Source organism: Elaeis guineensis, chromosome 1 (assembly GCF_000442705.2).
Source record: "Elaeis guineensis isolate ETL-2024a chromosome 1, EG11, whole genome shotgun sequence".
Classification (NCBI taxonomy): domain Eukaryota; kingdom Viridiplantae; phylum Streptophyta; class Magnoliopsida; order Arecales; family Arecaceae; genus Elaeis; species Elaeis guineensis.
Window position 1 is genome coordinate 116,175,403 of NC_025993.2, and position 15,365 is coordinate 116,190,767.

The 15,365-nt window shown below is 35.6% G+C and overlaps 1 protein-coding gene across 5 annotated transcripts; it reads left to right on the forward strand.

Annotated features, from left to right (window-relative positions):
* The first annotated feature begins 1,055 nt into the window (after window positions 1-1,055).
* LOC140850827 (protein-L-isoaspartate O-methyltransferase-like) lies at window positions 1,056-15,060 on the forward strand. 5 transcript variants are annotated; one of them, XM_073260792.1, is made up of 5 exons: window positions 1,075-1,225; window positions 5,381-5,504; window positions 9,946-10,216; window positions 12,376-12,540; window positions 14,526-15,060. In XM_073260792.1, exons 2-5 carry the CDS (start codon window positions 5,400-5,402, stop codon window positions 14,774-14,776), a joined length of 792 nt encoding a protein of 263 aa, XP_073116893.1. In that variant the 5' UTR covers window positions 1,075-1,225; window positions 5,381-5,399; the 3' UTR covers window positions 14,777-15,060. The 5 variants fall into 5 exon arrangements, with proteins under 5 accessions (XP_073116886.1, XP_073116896.1, XP_073116893.1 ...); XM_073260789.1 differs by having other exon boundaries at window positions 1,178-1,395; XM_073260785.1 differs by lacking the exon at window positions 5,381-5,504 and having other exon boundaries at window positions 1,056-1,395.
* Window positions 15,061-15,365: the final 305 nt, after the last annotated feature.

Here is a 15,365-nt window from a genome sequence, read left to right on the forward strand (position 1 = left end):
TGATTTAGCTAAGAAAATTGACACAAAACAAAACCTAATCCCTACTCTCCACTTATTCTAATGACCTAAATCCAGCTCCTTTTTTTAAGTTGACAATATATATATATATATATATATATATATATATATATATATATATATATATATATATATATATATATATATATAAATTAATGACAAATTATAGGAGTATCCTCTTAACTTTAGTCTAATTTTATTTACACCTCTTCGATTTTAAAATTTTTTAATTAATTCTTTAAATTTTCAAAATATTCAAAAATAATCTTTTCTTTCACTTATCAATAAATAGTATTGGCTTATCATTTCAATAGATGAAAATATCTTTTGCTTATATAGGAAAGATTATCGATAAAAAAAAGAATGGAGGTAAAGGAAGCCATCATGGAGGGAGAGGATGGAGTCACATATGTTGACATGGAGAGAGTCACATACGTTGACATGGAGAGAGGATTCATAGGTAGGCTTGGAGAAAAAAGATGACTTGACAAGAAAGAGGAGCGGTTAAGGAGGAATGAGAAGAGAGAAAAAGAAGAGTCGCTGCCAAGGAAGGAGCAAAGCTAGAGGGAGCTGTCATAGAAAGGGAGAGCTCATTGGTGGGCTTAGAGGAGAAAGATGATAAAGAAAAGAAGGAAAGAAGAGAAAGAGGAGGGATCGCCAGTAAGGAATGGGAGAAAGTGAATAGAGTCACTGTAAAAGGAAAGGATTTCTGGGTAGATTTGAAGGAGGAGAATGACAACGATAAAAAAGAGATGAGAAGAAAAGAAAGAGAGGACGAGGATAAAGAAGAAGAGACATCGATAATAAAATAAAAAGAGGGCAATCAAAGAGGAAGGAGGGAAGAGGTGAAAATAAGGATAATTTGATCATTTGATAAAATGATGATATGATATTATGGTTATATAATATTTAATAAAATTAAAATAAAAAATATTTTTAAAATAAAAAAAATTAATTTAATATATTTTTTTAAAAATTGAGTGGGTATTGCCGTAATTTATCAAAAAAAAATTAGTTGTGAAGTACCCAAGAGTCACTTATCGACCCACGGCACACGTGCGAATCCCAGCCGACTCGCACGCCCACGCACTCACCGGCGCCGAGCGAGGCGCCCACCCGTCAAGAGGAAAGCCCCAGAAGGTGGGAGCGAGCCGGCGAGCGATGAAGCCCATACCGATTTTAAAGCCAATGCCCGTACTCCCGCTAGGTATTCCCCGCTGCTACTGCTTTCCGCCCTCCTTGCTCCGCCGGTGTTCTCTCTCCGGCTTCTTATTCTCTTCCGCCTCTTCTCCCTTCCCGTCTCTTCCCCCTTCGTGTTCCTCCTTTGAGAAGCTCCTGAGGCCCTGCCCGGGGTTCTACTCTTTCCCAAGAATGGAGGTACTTCGCTTCTTATCGTTTGGTCCTTTGACGCCTTTCCTTCGTGCAAGTTTTCTTTGGTTTTAGATTCGTATTCCGTTTCTTGCTTTCTCTTGGTGTCATTGATTGGAATTCAGGGAGAAAATTGAGATCGTGTTTGTGTAAAAGGCTGGATTTTGGAGATGTTGGACTGGTTCTTGACAAAAGCTTGGTTTTTAATTTGTTGCTAAGGGATTACGAGATTCAAATACGTTAGGGTTATAGGATTTCTTGGCGGGGTGAAAGTTGTAAATTAGCAGAAGCTGAAACTTTTTTGATTAATTATCTTTAATTTGATCTGAAGCCTTTTCTTTCTGATATATGATTGACTATTTACCGCTAACTGGGACACATCGCATCATATATCAATTAGACACATATCATTGACTAAAGATTTTACTATTTTCTAGATACTTTGAATACTTCGATCGAATTTTCCAGAACACCGCTTCTTAATTCTGAACTCTGCAAAAAAAGGACTTCCTTTGCTTCCAACTTCTATTAGTCATAGGTAGCGTTCATTTATTGAATAAAATATTCGTATTGAACACCTCTTTCTTTCTTGCCAATGACTTGACACCTTATTTACAAGTCCTAACTTTCAGGGTTTTTGACTAGTTATTTACTTAATCTGATAGAGTTGATTGTTGACTCAAATAATCGGGCATGATATTTTTGGATGATCTATGGTTGTATGAAAAATTTATCATTTTGTGAGTTAAGACACTGAAATGAAGCATTATATTAATGTTAAAGAATACACTTAATTTACTTATCTTTCAAAATTTTTTATTATTTCTACTTTTGGTAACTTTCATATTTATGAATTTCGTTATTTTTTTTTCAATATTTTTTAGTAAAATTTACTTTAGTGCCCACCGAAGTGTACATGTGGTACCTCTGAATACCACAATAACTTCCTTTTAGAACGTTTGACAAAAGATGGAGAAGTGTCTCATACAGTCATGTTCGACAAAGCATACTACTGGAGCAGGAGCATCCAGTGTGGGCATTGATTGTGAATCCCATGACAACATAGCCTCTTCGTTATAAGTAATGAATAGATTGAGTCTGAAGATGTGAAGCATCCCTGGACATGCAAAATTTGTTCGTTTCAAGAGAAATACTATAGTTATTGCATGACTTTGTTGTTTGTGGAAAAAGACTGTGGAGCCTCTTGTGATGGTACAACTTGCACTCAAACTTTCCTGGAGGAATGAACAAAGTTCCTTTGTCACCTAAGGAATAGTTCCTTGGAAATAAAGACTGCAAATTTGCTTTTTCTGAAGAAGTTTGCTTTAGAGTTTACATGCATGATTATACAAAAGGGTTAATCCTATACTTATTCTAAAGGTACTGATGCAAGAAACTAAAGTTCTTCTCAAATGGCTATTGGAATGGCTTCCTTGTGTTATGTCAATAAATGCTTTTGATATTGTACTAGGTGCAAGTTTCATAGATCTCCCTAACTTCTATAGGAACCTTGAACTTAAAATATATAGCATGAGGAACCATAAAGATATCTTGAAGGTACTTGTTTATCTGACTTTGGAACCATGTATCCTTGTACATTGCTGCCATAGCTTACATTGAAGAATGACTTCGACGATATGTTGGGATAGCTGTGTCATCAATAATAACCACAGGACATATGCGTTCATCAACAAACTCAAAAACAAGTAACATTTTCCATTAGAATGATTGGAAGAATATTATGCAAGCAAACATAAATTTAGCTTGATATATAGCCTCAAATATGAAAAATGCATAACTGTTGTTTGTGTTTCTGTGTTCATTAATGGCCATCATATTATGCTTACCCTGTCGTGCCATGCCAACTATTGAAACATTTGCAATTGGGAAGTTAACATTCTAAGTCATGCGATGTGTGGAGGTTGTGGACTCTCTATAACACTGGCATTGTCTTATCATATTATGAAAAGAGAAGTTTGGGCGAACCCATTTCTCCTCTAAAATTTATTGATTTCAGTTGGATTGACTAGTACATTCATTAATACATTAAAGATTCCAATTTTTCAACTAGTTTTACTCAAATCAAATATCAAATGGAAAAAATATATTTTGCAAGATAGAGTTCTAAAAATTGAAAACCAGAAACCATCTTGGCTCTTTTGATGTTTTCTTGACCTTTGATTCAGCATTGAACAAAATACTTAGAAAGCCTGCATTGAATTCAGAATTAGCTGGGGGATTTGTTGGGGATGGGCAGTGAAGAGAAGCGTTTGTGGACCATAGCAAATGAAATACATGGAGTTAGGTTAATCAAAATAGACTTAAATGGAAGTACCTGACCTTTAACATATGACAATACCAGTATATTGCACCAATACTCTACTTTAGAGGCTGCTACTATGGAATATAAGTTGACATACTCACATACAGAAAACAGAATAATGCCCTCTTATCATTTTTTTTAAAAATTAATTATTGCATTTTATTCTCGCCAATGTGCAATCACATCCTTATATATTGTACTTTTTGGTCCTTCCAGAGTTAGATGCCCTCAAATGGAATCATATGTGGCAAACTTTATAAGTTAAATTTGATTTCTCTGTTGGAGTTCACAGTAGTTTGTTTATGTTTTTCAAAGATAATTTGGGATAAAGTTTGACTCCAGATTTGATTTTCAATTTTTATGTAGTCAACATGGTGACTTCAATAATATTTTAATAAATTAGTAGGAGTTGCAAAGCGATTATATTCAGGGATATAACAGGATCTTACCTGTAGTTCTGATGAATAACTGACATCAATGAAGAATTGTTTTGATGGATTATTTGTCAAGTAAGTGGACCACAACGCTACAGCACAATTATGTGCACAATTAAGTAGATGCTAACACTGAGAACATATGATGCATGTGAGAACCTTAATGGATGGCTGTGAGATACCACGTTTTTTGAGCTGGATTACAACCTAAAATCATGCTATCCATCTTTTGGATGGTTCCTTTCTCAGAAGTGAATTTCCTGTTTGAAATCCATCAACTACAAACAACGGTATAAGGTCTATCAGTGTTAAAGCCTTTCCATCATTTCATTTTTGTTGGCTTCCTGTCCTTATGAAACCATGCTAGAAGGATGGTCCTCTGTCCAGTTGGAATCTTCTTTTAAGGTTGCTGTCCAGTGTGGTGTGATTTCAGGATTAAGACCTGCACTTCCAGTTTTTCTAACGCATTTCTCTTGTTTCTCTCTCTCAAACCAGGAGGAAGAGGGAAATAAGCTAAGGTGGGTATATATAGCAGACATACATATTTATGATATTCCCTTATAGTTGTGGAAAGCCATTCGACAGCTACTTGCATGTTTGCCTGATAATATACTAGATTGTGCAGTGGATTATGCAATTTTTTATTCTCCAATGATTTTTTTTAAGAGACTTTTCCCGTAAGTTACCGCAATTGAAGGGATCTTATAGTTCGTGTGCAGTAAGTCAACCTCAACATGAAATTGAGGGTAACTGTGGAGGATTTGTCACATTACTCCATGTAAAAGTCCATTGAGACAATTTATAATGCAGTTATTTTCCTTTTTTATTTTCTCACCGACATCACCATAAATATTAGTGCTATCACTAGTACTTGGACTGGTGTCTGCATTATTTCTGCATCACTGTAATCTTCTTGGTGCAACAGTAAAAACTACCATGGGCAAAATTTTTTGAAATGCCCTTTTGAACATTATACCACTCGAAAATCTTCTGCATGAATGTAAAAGAGACCTACAGGGATTTTCCTGAATTATTTCAGATCTGCATATTGTAATTGGGAAAATTAATGAGTTCATGTGATCCTCTCAGTTGACTTTTGATCAATCTATAGTTGGAACTTTGGAGCTTTCCACCTCAAGGCTTTTTATATTTTAACCTTGATGGATCTTGTAGAGCTGATGCAAATCCATGAATTTTGAAGTCTTTTGTGATATCTTTAATCTACTTTCTGCTGCAGGAAATGATCTAGAACGGAGATGGATGCCAAGATCTTGGTGGCTTTATTGGCAATAGTGTTCCTAAAGTTCTTTTGGGTTGTGCCAATTTGGACTGGAGGAGATTTGAAAAATAAAATATCTTGGGTGAATAAAAATAAGAATAAGCACTCTCTCTTGCAATTCTTTATTATAGACCTTATGCTGGGGTGATTAGAATTGTACTAGTATGTATATTACCATGCCTCATGTCTCTTGAGAAGGTTTAAGAGAAAATAAAAAATCAGACAATAGACTTGCATGACCTTGTACAATAATATCCAGATACTCAATAAAATTTATGCATGATGCATAAAACTGATTTTCATCTTTTGTTGTCTTACCTGTGTGTTGCATTTTTTTCGAATGATAACATTTTTGGATTATTTGTACATTACTCATATTTATTTGGGGATCTATGTAGGACTTGGTGGGTTGAAAATGATCCCATGGTATTACATTACATACTGGACAATGAGTTCTAAACTGATTTCATGTGATTTGAGAATATTTATGCATGGCTTTGTTCGTTGTGATCAACAATGGATTGATTTTGTGGTTAAGGTTCCTTACATTTGCGATAGGCCTGTTTGAGGATGATGGAAATGAGGAAACATATGATATCAAACCCATAGAAGTGAAAGCAATTTGATGTCAAAGTCCTAGGCTTCATGGCAAAGAAGAAATTTGCTCTCAGATCAGTGACATATATATTGCATTTATTCTCATTGAAATCTTCAGTCTTATTTGAAAGTTATTTTGACATTTACATGAGGGATTGCCATATCTTGGAACATCATATTTTTCAACAAACTCATGTTTTTGTTCTCACAAGTCTTGTAGCACAGAAGTAAACATTATCAAGAATTGGGCCGTCGAAGTTTAGAGCAATGTTTTAGGATGTTCTGTGATGTTTGACCTTTACTCCTGGCTCTACTAAAGGGTATGGCATTGGCTATGATGCCAATCTTAACAGCGTTTCACAGGACTGCCATTCCTGCTTGCTGCTATTGCTGTTGTGGCTAATATTCTATCAGATGGACATGCAAGATTAGTTAATGGAAGAAATGCAGGCTACCACCTCTTATAAACCTTGCTTCAAAACCTTTACAAATTTCTTAAAGTTTTGTTGTTTCCAAGGTTTTAAATGCTGTGGGATGGGGCTGCCCTGGCTTTTTTGTGTAAAGGAGCATCCTGTGTCCTGACACTCCACTTGGTAGATGTCTCATCCAGTCGCATCTTGTCCTGGTTCATTTCCCTACTCGTCCTGTCTTGACATGGCACAATGCCCCATCTGACACTTGGGGTGGTGGGTGCCCCACCACTGACCAGTGTTTGCCTTGGTTGTTTCCAACACATTCTTTTGCGTTGAACAGACTTCTAATGTTTGATTGGAACCTTTTGTTTCATCATTCTCAAGAATTAGTTCCATTAAGAGCTCAACATTGTTTGTGACATCGATATTATCATGCTAATGATGATGCTTCTGTAATCTTGATGTAACTCTGGCAAAAGGTTACATTTTTTTTGTTTTTAGTGATAGAAATTAGGTTTTGATGAATTTTGGGGCTACCATTGATTTCATTTAGGTGGTGACTACTCTGTGTATTCTGGGGTGAGTGAGATTACAAGTTTCCTGATAACTTTTGTCAGGTGGAATAAGGTAAAATAAGTGGAAGATGAAGATAATGAATAATAAATGGAAGAAAGAAAATGACGATGGATCATGAAAAATGCCTTTTGTTGTTTTGTTGACAAAATAAGCTACTATAGGAAGCTGGTTTCTTTTCTAAGAGTAAAGAAGCTGTCCAACTAAAAATCAGGTTGAAGGAGTCCTAGGACTTGTACCATATGAAGTGGAAGAGACTAAATCCAGAAACTTGTTACAGGAATTAAAAATTTCTGTTTAAATCTGGTACTACAAAAGCTGACTGCTTCTGTCATTTATAATGAATTAAAATCAAATTTTTTACAGATGTCTTTGGATGTACACGGTGTATGAAGAAGCTGATTAGTGTGAGGAAAGGAGGCAGCATTCAGTTTTGAACGGATAGATGGTTAACCTTATCATTTTTATTGCATTGACGGTTGACATTAATACCTTTGACCATGGAAAAAGTATTGGCAGGTAATGGTCCAGTGAAAGGTTGACTTACAGAAGGAATCATCTGCACGAGCCTAAAATTGTTAGCCCAGACATTTTTTTGTCTTGCTGGTTGGCCCTTGTTTTAATTTTTGCTACTGTCAGCCAGGTAAAGTTAGAAGGTTTTTTCCAAATGTGTTTGAGGATGAGAAAATAATCAAAAACGAGAAAGATGAGAAATGCAAGACATGGTGGGATTCACTTTATCTTTTTTGGATTTTTATCTTTTCTCTTCTCTTATTTGTGGAAAACAGATCACTTAATGGAAGTAACTGCATTTTTCCAAGATAAATAAAAAGATATCTCTTGATTTATCAAAGGCTGTGCCCTTATTTTATGTTTAGAATCTTGTTAATATAGAAAAAAACACACTTATCATGTTGAAACAAAATTATTTTTTTATAAATTTAGATAGTTTACAGTCTTTTCCTTTAAAGCACATGTTTAAGCAGATTAGAACAGATTGTGTTAGATTTTTCTGTTTATTTATTCACTTAGGTTAATATTGTATTTTCTTTAAGAAACATAAATGGAATTGGTGATGCATTTTTTAGTTTAGGTAAGTATGTCTAGTGGCAAGTCATCTAAAATTAAATGCATTTTTTATCATCTATTTTTGTTCAAAACTTTCCAATTTGTCTAAGTTTTATTTTCTTAGAAATCCTTTTGGTATACTATTGATGTGCTGTGCATTACTGTTTCAACTTTCAAGTAACATATACTTACCAGCCCCTGGCAGGTTTGAGCTGGTGATGTGCTTCATGCAAAAATTTGAAGCCTTGCTCTTGACTATTCCAAATATCAGCCTGAAAAGGATACTTAACTAAAAATAATAACAATATATGAAAAATCTTTTCCTGTGTTGAGCTATTAAAACAGCTTGGTGGAAATAATTGTTGTTGGACTGATGATTAATTGTGTCCATTTCTTTCATCCTGTAGTTCAAGTTATTAGCATATTGATGAATCTTTAATCTTTGAAGGAAGCTTTAGGAGTCTCTGAATATTACTAAAGTAAAAGTATTAGTTTGTAGTACAGCTTGCCTGCACAAAATTCTGATGACTGAGCAAGATGCTTATAGATGGAATGCATGCAAAGAAGATCCATGATCAACTATTTATGTACTGTGAGTTCCAGGGAAGTTTGTAAGTGATTAAAGGCTTCATGAAACATTATTGAGGCAGCACCTTTTTCTGTTAGAAGTGATCATTACATGTTATTGCTGTGTTTTCTAGAAAGATGATTGCAAGTTTATTAAGCATACTAACTGTTACAGTGTGGACCCCATGGAAAGCAATTAGGACTTCTGAGAAGAAAAATATTCTCTAAAGGTGGTTTTCTGCATTATTATCCATATATAGGAATGCACCACAATTATGACCAGGTTACATTAAATTTCTTTTTTGCTGTGGATTTAGAAATCACTTGCAGTATGTAATTGTCGATTCACCGTCTTGATATAGAATCGTCTTTTCTGGTAGCTGGATTTGCTTACCAGACTGTACTGGTAGCAAACTGATACCCAGTACAGGAACCGTACCAAGTGGCAATGTCATGACCTGACCCATACAAATATTATACCAGCATGGTATTAGTATATGTATCCAAATCGCTATATGAACCATGTCTGGTAGATTCCAAACATTTGCCATTACACTACTATTAAATTAGACTAGCTCAGTTCTCTCTTTCAGGATAAACTAACTTTGCCAATTATCTTATTGCCTTTATTCTCCTCAAGCCTTTTGTTATTGGCAAACTTTCATGATATCAAGGTTTTTGGAAAACCTAGATATAAGTCATTGCAGTGGGTGGCCGAGACTTAGATGAACTGAGTTCTCAGCTCGGCTGCTATGGAAGTTTGGCAATTTGGAAGGAACTGAGATTTTTTGAGACCTCAGTCGATATTTTAGGACCCACATATCAAAGTCTCAGCCGATATGGTAAATCCAATAGTGGTAACTTTATTAAGGCAGTGGTTTTGAAATTTATTAGTTAGTAAATCCATCTTAGAAGTAAAAAAGTTGATTGAAAATTATCAGCCGGTATGTTTATATTATACTGGCCAATATCATGGTAGTTATCAGTTTATACTGGCTGAGATGTTAGAGGTTTAAGTCTATCAGGAATTGCCGACACAAACTTATATCTCAGCTGGGATGAAAACCATGCATGACATTTAAATATGCTATATTAGTTTTTGGTGCTAATCAAGCTAAAACTTGCTATTTCCATTGTGATTTTATTTTTCTCAGTACTTGAGCAATTGATCTAAAAATTTGAGATTTGTATTGAAGCTTATCTACATCTTATATTCCTTTTTTTCCTGCTGAAGATATGAGAGCAGGAATTATTATCATACTTTGAAGATGATCTTCATCATTGCTCATTTTCATGATATTACAGCACTTCTGGACTAGAGGATCAGCTGATAAAAACAATGTTTTGGTGGAGCAATTGAAGCAATATGGTGTAATCAAAACAAAGAAAGTGGCCGAAGTAATGGAGACCATTGACAGGGGATTATTTGTACCTGATGGCAACTCAGCTTATATTGATAGCCCTATGCCAATTGGCTACAATGCAACTATATCTGCTCCTCATATGCATGGAACTTGTCTGGAGCTATTGAAGGAGCACCTCCAACCAGGCATGCATGCTTTAGATGTTGGTTCAGGTGCTTTGTCTCCTCCTTGTATGCTTTCATGACATTATACTTCTATATTTTGTTGGATAGTTAAATAGTTTACTAGTCATTAGACACAACAGGCTATATTTTGAATACATTCTGTTAGTATATGATTACACAGATATTCATTAACAGAAAGGGTCAGGGATTTGACAATGTAGGACTCAAAACTATGGTGTGTTTTAATTTTCTCTAGTGTGAACCGTTCTCTTTATTGGAGTATTCTGTGAACATGTTTTTAAGTTGAGTGCCTACAACCTCCATATTCATTCCTAAGATTTCTGTATATGGCTCCAGTGTCACTCTTACATAGCATATATAGTCTTTCTCAAGTTAACGGAGAGAGCGGGCACATTAAGTTTCATTGAAACTCTGAAACTGAAACCAAAAGTTCCAGTTTTAGCCTGTTCGTGATATGAAAGTGGGGCTGACTCTGGTGCTTTAGCCTAAACTAACTTATGGAACAAAATTTAATGCATATATAGCTTGTGTATCATGATTTTTTGCATTTCATCATTCTTTTAAAATGTAGTGGGGCATTTTTTTTTCCCGACTACAATTGAAATTTGCAAGTTTTGGGAACATTTGGAACTTTAATCTTGGACACCAGAGAGATTAGAGAAAGGTAATTTCTTGTCATGGGCCTGGCTATCCTAAGTGTCACTGACAAATTTGTTATCATATGGTAGATTGTGAATGCTCTAATGACATTTCTTTTTTGTTCAGAAGGTACTTTATTTGTGTTTGAATGCAATCTGATATGTCTCAACCTTTATATTTTTCTTGACTTTATTTTTTTTGAATTTTTATAGGTTTCTGTCAAAATTGCCTAAACTAGAGGGATACTGCTGAAATCATCAAAACTGTGGAAACCAAAACTCATTTCTTCCTGCTGAAAACCATTTTTGACACCCAATCCAATTTCTTAAAACATAGAAATGGACATGCACAATTCATGTGATTAAGGAAAGGAAAAAAGGGGAGGCGTGGCATCTGGGCAGCACGTGTTACACTTGAAGGGCCAAACAAAAAATACATAGTGAACAGGTTTTTTTCCCCTTTCCTGGTGTCATTGGGGCTCTTATGGTTCACCTGCAAAAGGGCAATTCAGCCCCAAAACAAAGCTATGGAAAGCCACTCAGCCAAAGACAAAAATAATCTTGTCTCTTAGGCTTCTCACATTGATATGGAAGAGATATGGTACCATTTCTCTCTTGGATGCTGCAATCACCATTGCTATCAGCTAATTAGTCTATAATGAAATGTTCATGCCCATAGCTATTAGTTGTCATTTATCATCCTTATTTATTTAAAATAGAAAAATTAGAAAAAAAAAAAAAAGAAGAGCAGTTTCTCCAGAAGTGTGGCTACAGTGTATGTTGTGACCTTTGACTCTTTCATTGGTATATGAGATGACAGTGATGGTGGCTTTATGGAATGGTGTACTTGTAATGGTTGCAATTTATCTGTACTCTTCCTATTGTGTAACAAGACCTATAATTAGTTAGCTTTCTTGATTTTCTGGTAGGATTGTTGACGTCATTATGGTGCCATATTTAAGGTATTGCTTCTAAGTGGTGATAAATGTATAATGCAATAGTCAATTGGTAAGACCATGCCTCTTGGCTCTTGCAGGGAAGTTAACATTAAAATGTTGTATATGCACCAAAAACTGATCTGAGAGATGAGATTCATGAGCAATTCCATATTACATATGAATATGTCCATACATACAGTGCTTATTTTTGTTTTATAAGGTTTCGAGTTTTGGCTGGAACTGGAAAACCTCATTCTATTAGGTTTTGGTTGTTTTTGGTTGAAAAAAGCTGAACCCATTTAAAAATTGGGTCAGTATCTCTGCCGCTTGGACCGTGGGATTGGATGTTGCTAGCACTTGTCATGGCCTTTAGCAAGACCCCTGCTGCAGTATTTTAAAGAGAATAATGCTAGAGTGACCACATGATACCATCATTTACAACAGTGATAGACTTGTAATAACAATTTTTATTCTTTATTTGGGTGATAACAACCAAAATTACACTTACATAACATTTGCACTTTGTGGGTGATAAGTTCATGTCCTTGCAATATTACTAAACTTTAATGCGATGCATCATTATATATCCTTGCTTGTGACTTTCTTGTAGGGACTGGGTACTTGACAGCATGCTTTGCAATGATGGTTGGACCGCAAGGCCGTGCTGTGGGTGTTGAACACATTCCAGAACTGGTTGCTTCTTCCATTGAGAATGTTAAAAGAAGTGCTGCATCATCATTGCTGAATGGAGGTTCCCTTTCTCTGCATGTTGCTGGTATGTTCTGCTTACTCAAACTATAATTTTATGAGAGATAATACTATTTCTCAACTCTCGAGTTACTAGTTGGTATCCATTTGGTCATACCAGGCATGCAATTTTTTCCTGCTACCTGAGTATTTTCAAACCTAAATTGTCACCAAGCAGGAGATGATAAAAACTCATCTATATGTGTTTAGCTTTCTCAAGTAGAGGACTGTGTATCTTCTGACTTTGAGTGGTCAATAAAGCCTGACAGAGTAAAATCATAATCATAAGAAGTAAAAAGAAATGACATGCATGATAGGAAAGCTGCACTATTTGAAATTTTGACCACGTAAGCTATACTTAAAAAATGCTACGGACATATCAAGAGCTAAAAAGGGGTTTTATATAGACAAGATTTTATTTGTGGAATCTATTCTGTGAGAACAATATAGCACTTTATGAATACAATCGTTTTTCTTAGTTATCCTTGGTGCTTCCCTTAGGTCAAAATATTGAATTATGCCACCAACTTATAGCAGCAATTGGGAGGTGAGTGAAGTCTTAAAATCTGTGATCATCCGTAGGGGGTTCTGCACCTGCTTTTTATTTGTTTGTTAGTTTACTCATCAACCTGCTTCCTTAGCATTTTCTTGCAATATTTTTCCTGAAAATTCTGCTTCCATTGGCATCTGAATCCACTTTTGGATTTATTCCTAAATCATTACTGACAGTAATTTGTAACATGAAAGGAAAGTGAAACTGAAACTTGCACTAAATGTGATGTGGGATCTAAGGTTGCCAACAACCCCAGCTGAGATAAGTAGTAACTACCAAGCAGCTCAGACTTGGTGCGGTATAAGAAAGGGTGTTCGAGTCTGAGCTGACCTCAAGCCAAGCTTGGAAAAAATGTTCAAGCTTAGCTTGTTTGTGAACTAAGTGAACTTTTATGAGGTTGTTATCGAGCTGATTCCAAGCTTGGGTCGTTTGTTAACTAAGCTTTGATGAGGTTGTTATTGAGCTGAGCTTGAGCTTCTATTTATTTTTGCAAACCCAAAATGTTCAACCACAGCTCTTATATGAGTTTAGTTTTGAAGGATGTTTGATTTTGTCTCATTTTCTAGTCGAATGAAATTGATTTAAGCCTATTATTAAACCATGGCCTGAGATATTCATAAATAGCTTGGGACATCTGCAGCTCTAGTGGGAAACAGATGTTAGACCGTAAAAGACATTCTTTTAACTGTTTTAGGGGTAAGTGGACATGTTTTCTGTAATGCCATTATAACATTAAATTTACTGCAACAAAACCCTAAAGATAATCAAGAAAAGTCTACTAGCCGCAAAAGGTTTTGGAATTAGAAAATCCTATTTGAGTCTTAATAAGACAGGACATGATCCGGAAGTCATAAAATTTGTGTGGCACAGCATTTATAAACCCTATTTATGATGCATCTCAGTTTTTTATTTTCCAAAAAAATCATGTCTTGTGTTTTCTTCATCCTTCGAATGACCACGTGCATCAATTTGTACAATAGGCAAAAGAACATGGAAACTTATGGAAGGAGAAAGCAGGACTTGGTGCAAGTAAACAGAAAATGCTTTTAAAGCCTACACCAAAAAAAGGGGTAAAAAACTGTTTCTTATAATTATCATTTTGACATGACTTTTCTACATTAGCGTAAAATTTTAGCTTATGCAATTTCCTTAGTTGGGCGCTCAGCCTTTTATTATGTTGTCTCACTTCAAATTAAAATTAAAAAGAAGAAGAAGAAGAAGAGATAAACACTTATTATAAACCATCGGATCCACTTGATTGGACCAATATATTACAACCTTGGATCTGTTACTTTGTTGTTGCATTTCTTCAAGTGGAATTCATAGTTTTAGAAGCTCATTCGTGCTCGAAATCTTTAATTTTGTTTTATTTAAAACTTGTGCATTACCAAACCATGTTGATTTAAACAGAGGAGCCTTGACTTGCTTGTAAACTGCTGAACCTATTCCACTGGTTGCAGATGGACGGCAAGGTTGGCCGGAACAGGCACCCTATGATGCCATTCATGTGGGTGCAGCTGCTGAAAAGATTCCTCAACCATTGCTTGACCAGTTGAAACCTGGTGGAAGAATGGTGATTCCTGTGGGGAGCTTCTTCCAGGATTTGCAGGTGGTTGATAAGAAGTTGGATGGCTCCATCAGCATTCGAAGTGAAACATCCGTGCGCTATGTCCCACTGACGAGCCGAGCAGCACAACTACAGGGCTTTTGATGCACAAAGTCCCATCAACTCACAGAAGCTGGTAAAAAAAAATAATAATAATAATGGGGAGATGAGATGCCAATGCAAAGTATAGTATGTCTTTGTTGAGTCTTTTGTTGTATGGTTCAGAGAGTTATCTGCAGGTTTCATTGTTTCCTCTCATTCATGTGAGTCTGTAATTCTCTCCTTTTATCTTGTCCTTGTAAATGGTCTTGCTATGTTTCACTGTTGGGTTTACTTCATACAATTGTGTTGTTATGATGCTTTGTTAAATCTTTACCACCCTGCATTCATCATGCTCTTGTTAAAAAACCTTCATTCAGGATCTTTATTGGCTTGGAGCCCGGCACATATGTGATCAAATGACATCTCTTTCTTATCCCATGTTTTTACATTTGTCTGCAGAAAGAGTATTGATTTCATGGAAACCTACTTGCCCTGGGTATGTTGGGTCAGGATAGGTTTGGTTGGATTGTATAGGTAATTTGAGATCGTAGAAAGATTCGAGAAATTTTTGTTGGTTAGTATTGCATTTTTAGGATTTTGTTTGGGTGGACTTGCATGGATACTGTTTGGGAAGTTATCTTTGGAAGAGAGG

Bases quoted from the DNA above. Each gene is read 5' to 3' on its own strand.
- LOC140850827 (XM_073260785.1), top strand. From the start codon at position 1,180: ATGAAGCCCATACCGATTTTAAAGCCAATGCCCGTACTCCCGCTAGGT. The intron at 1,396-9,945 runs GTACTTCGCTTC...ATGATATTACAG, and splicing joins ACTCTTTCCCAAGAATGGAG to CACTTCTGGACTAGAGGATC. The intron at 10,217-12,375 runs GTGCTTTGTCTC...ACTTTCTTGTAG, and splicing joins TGCTTTAGATGTTGGTTCAG to GGACTGGGTACTTGACAGCA.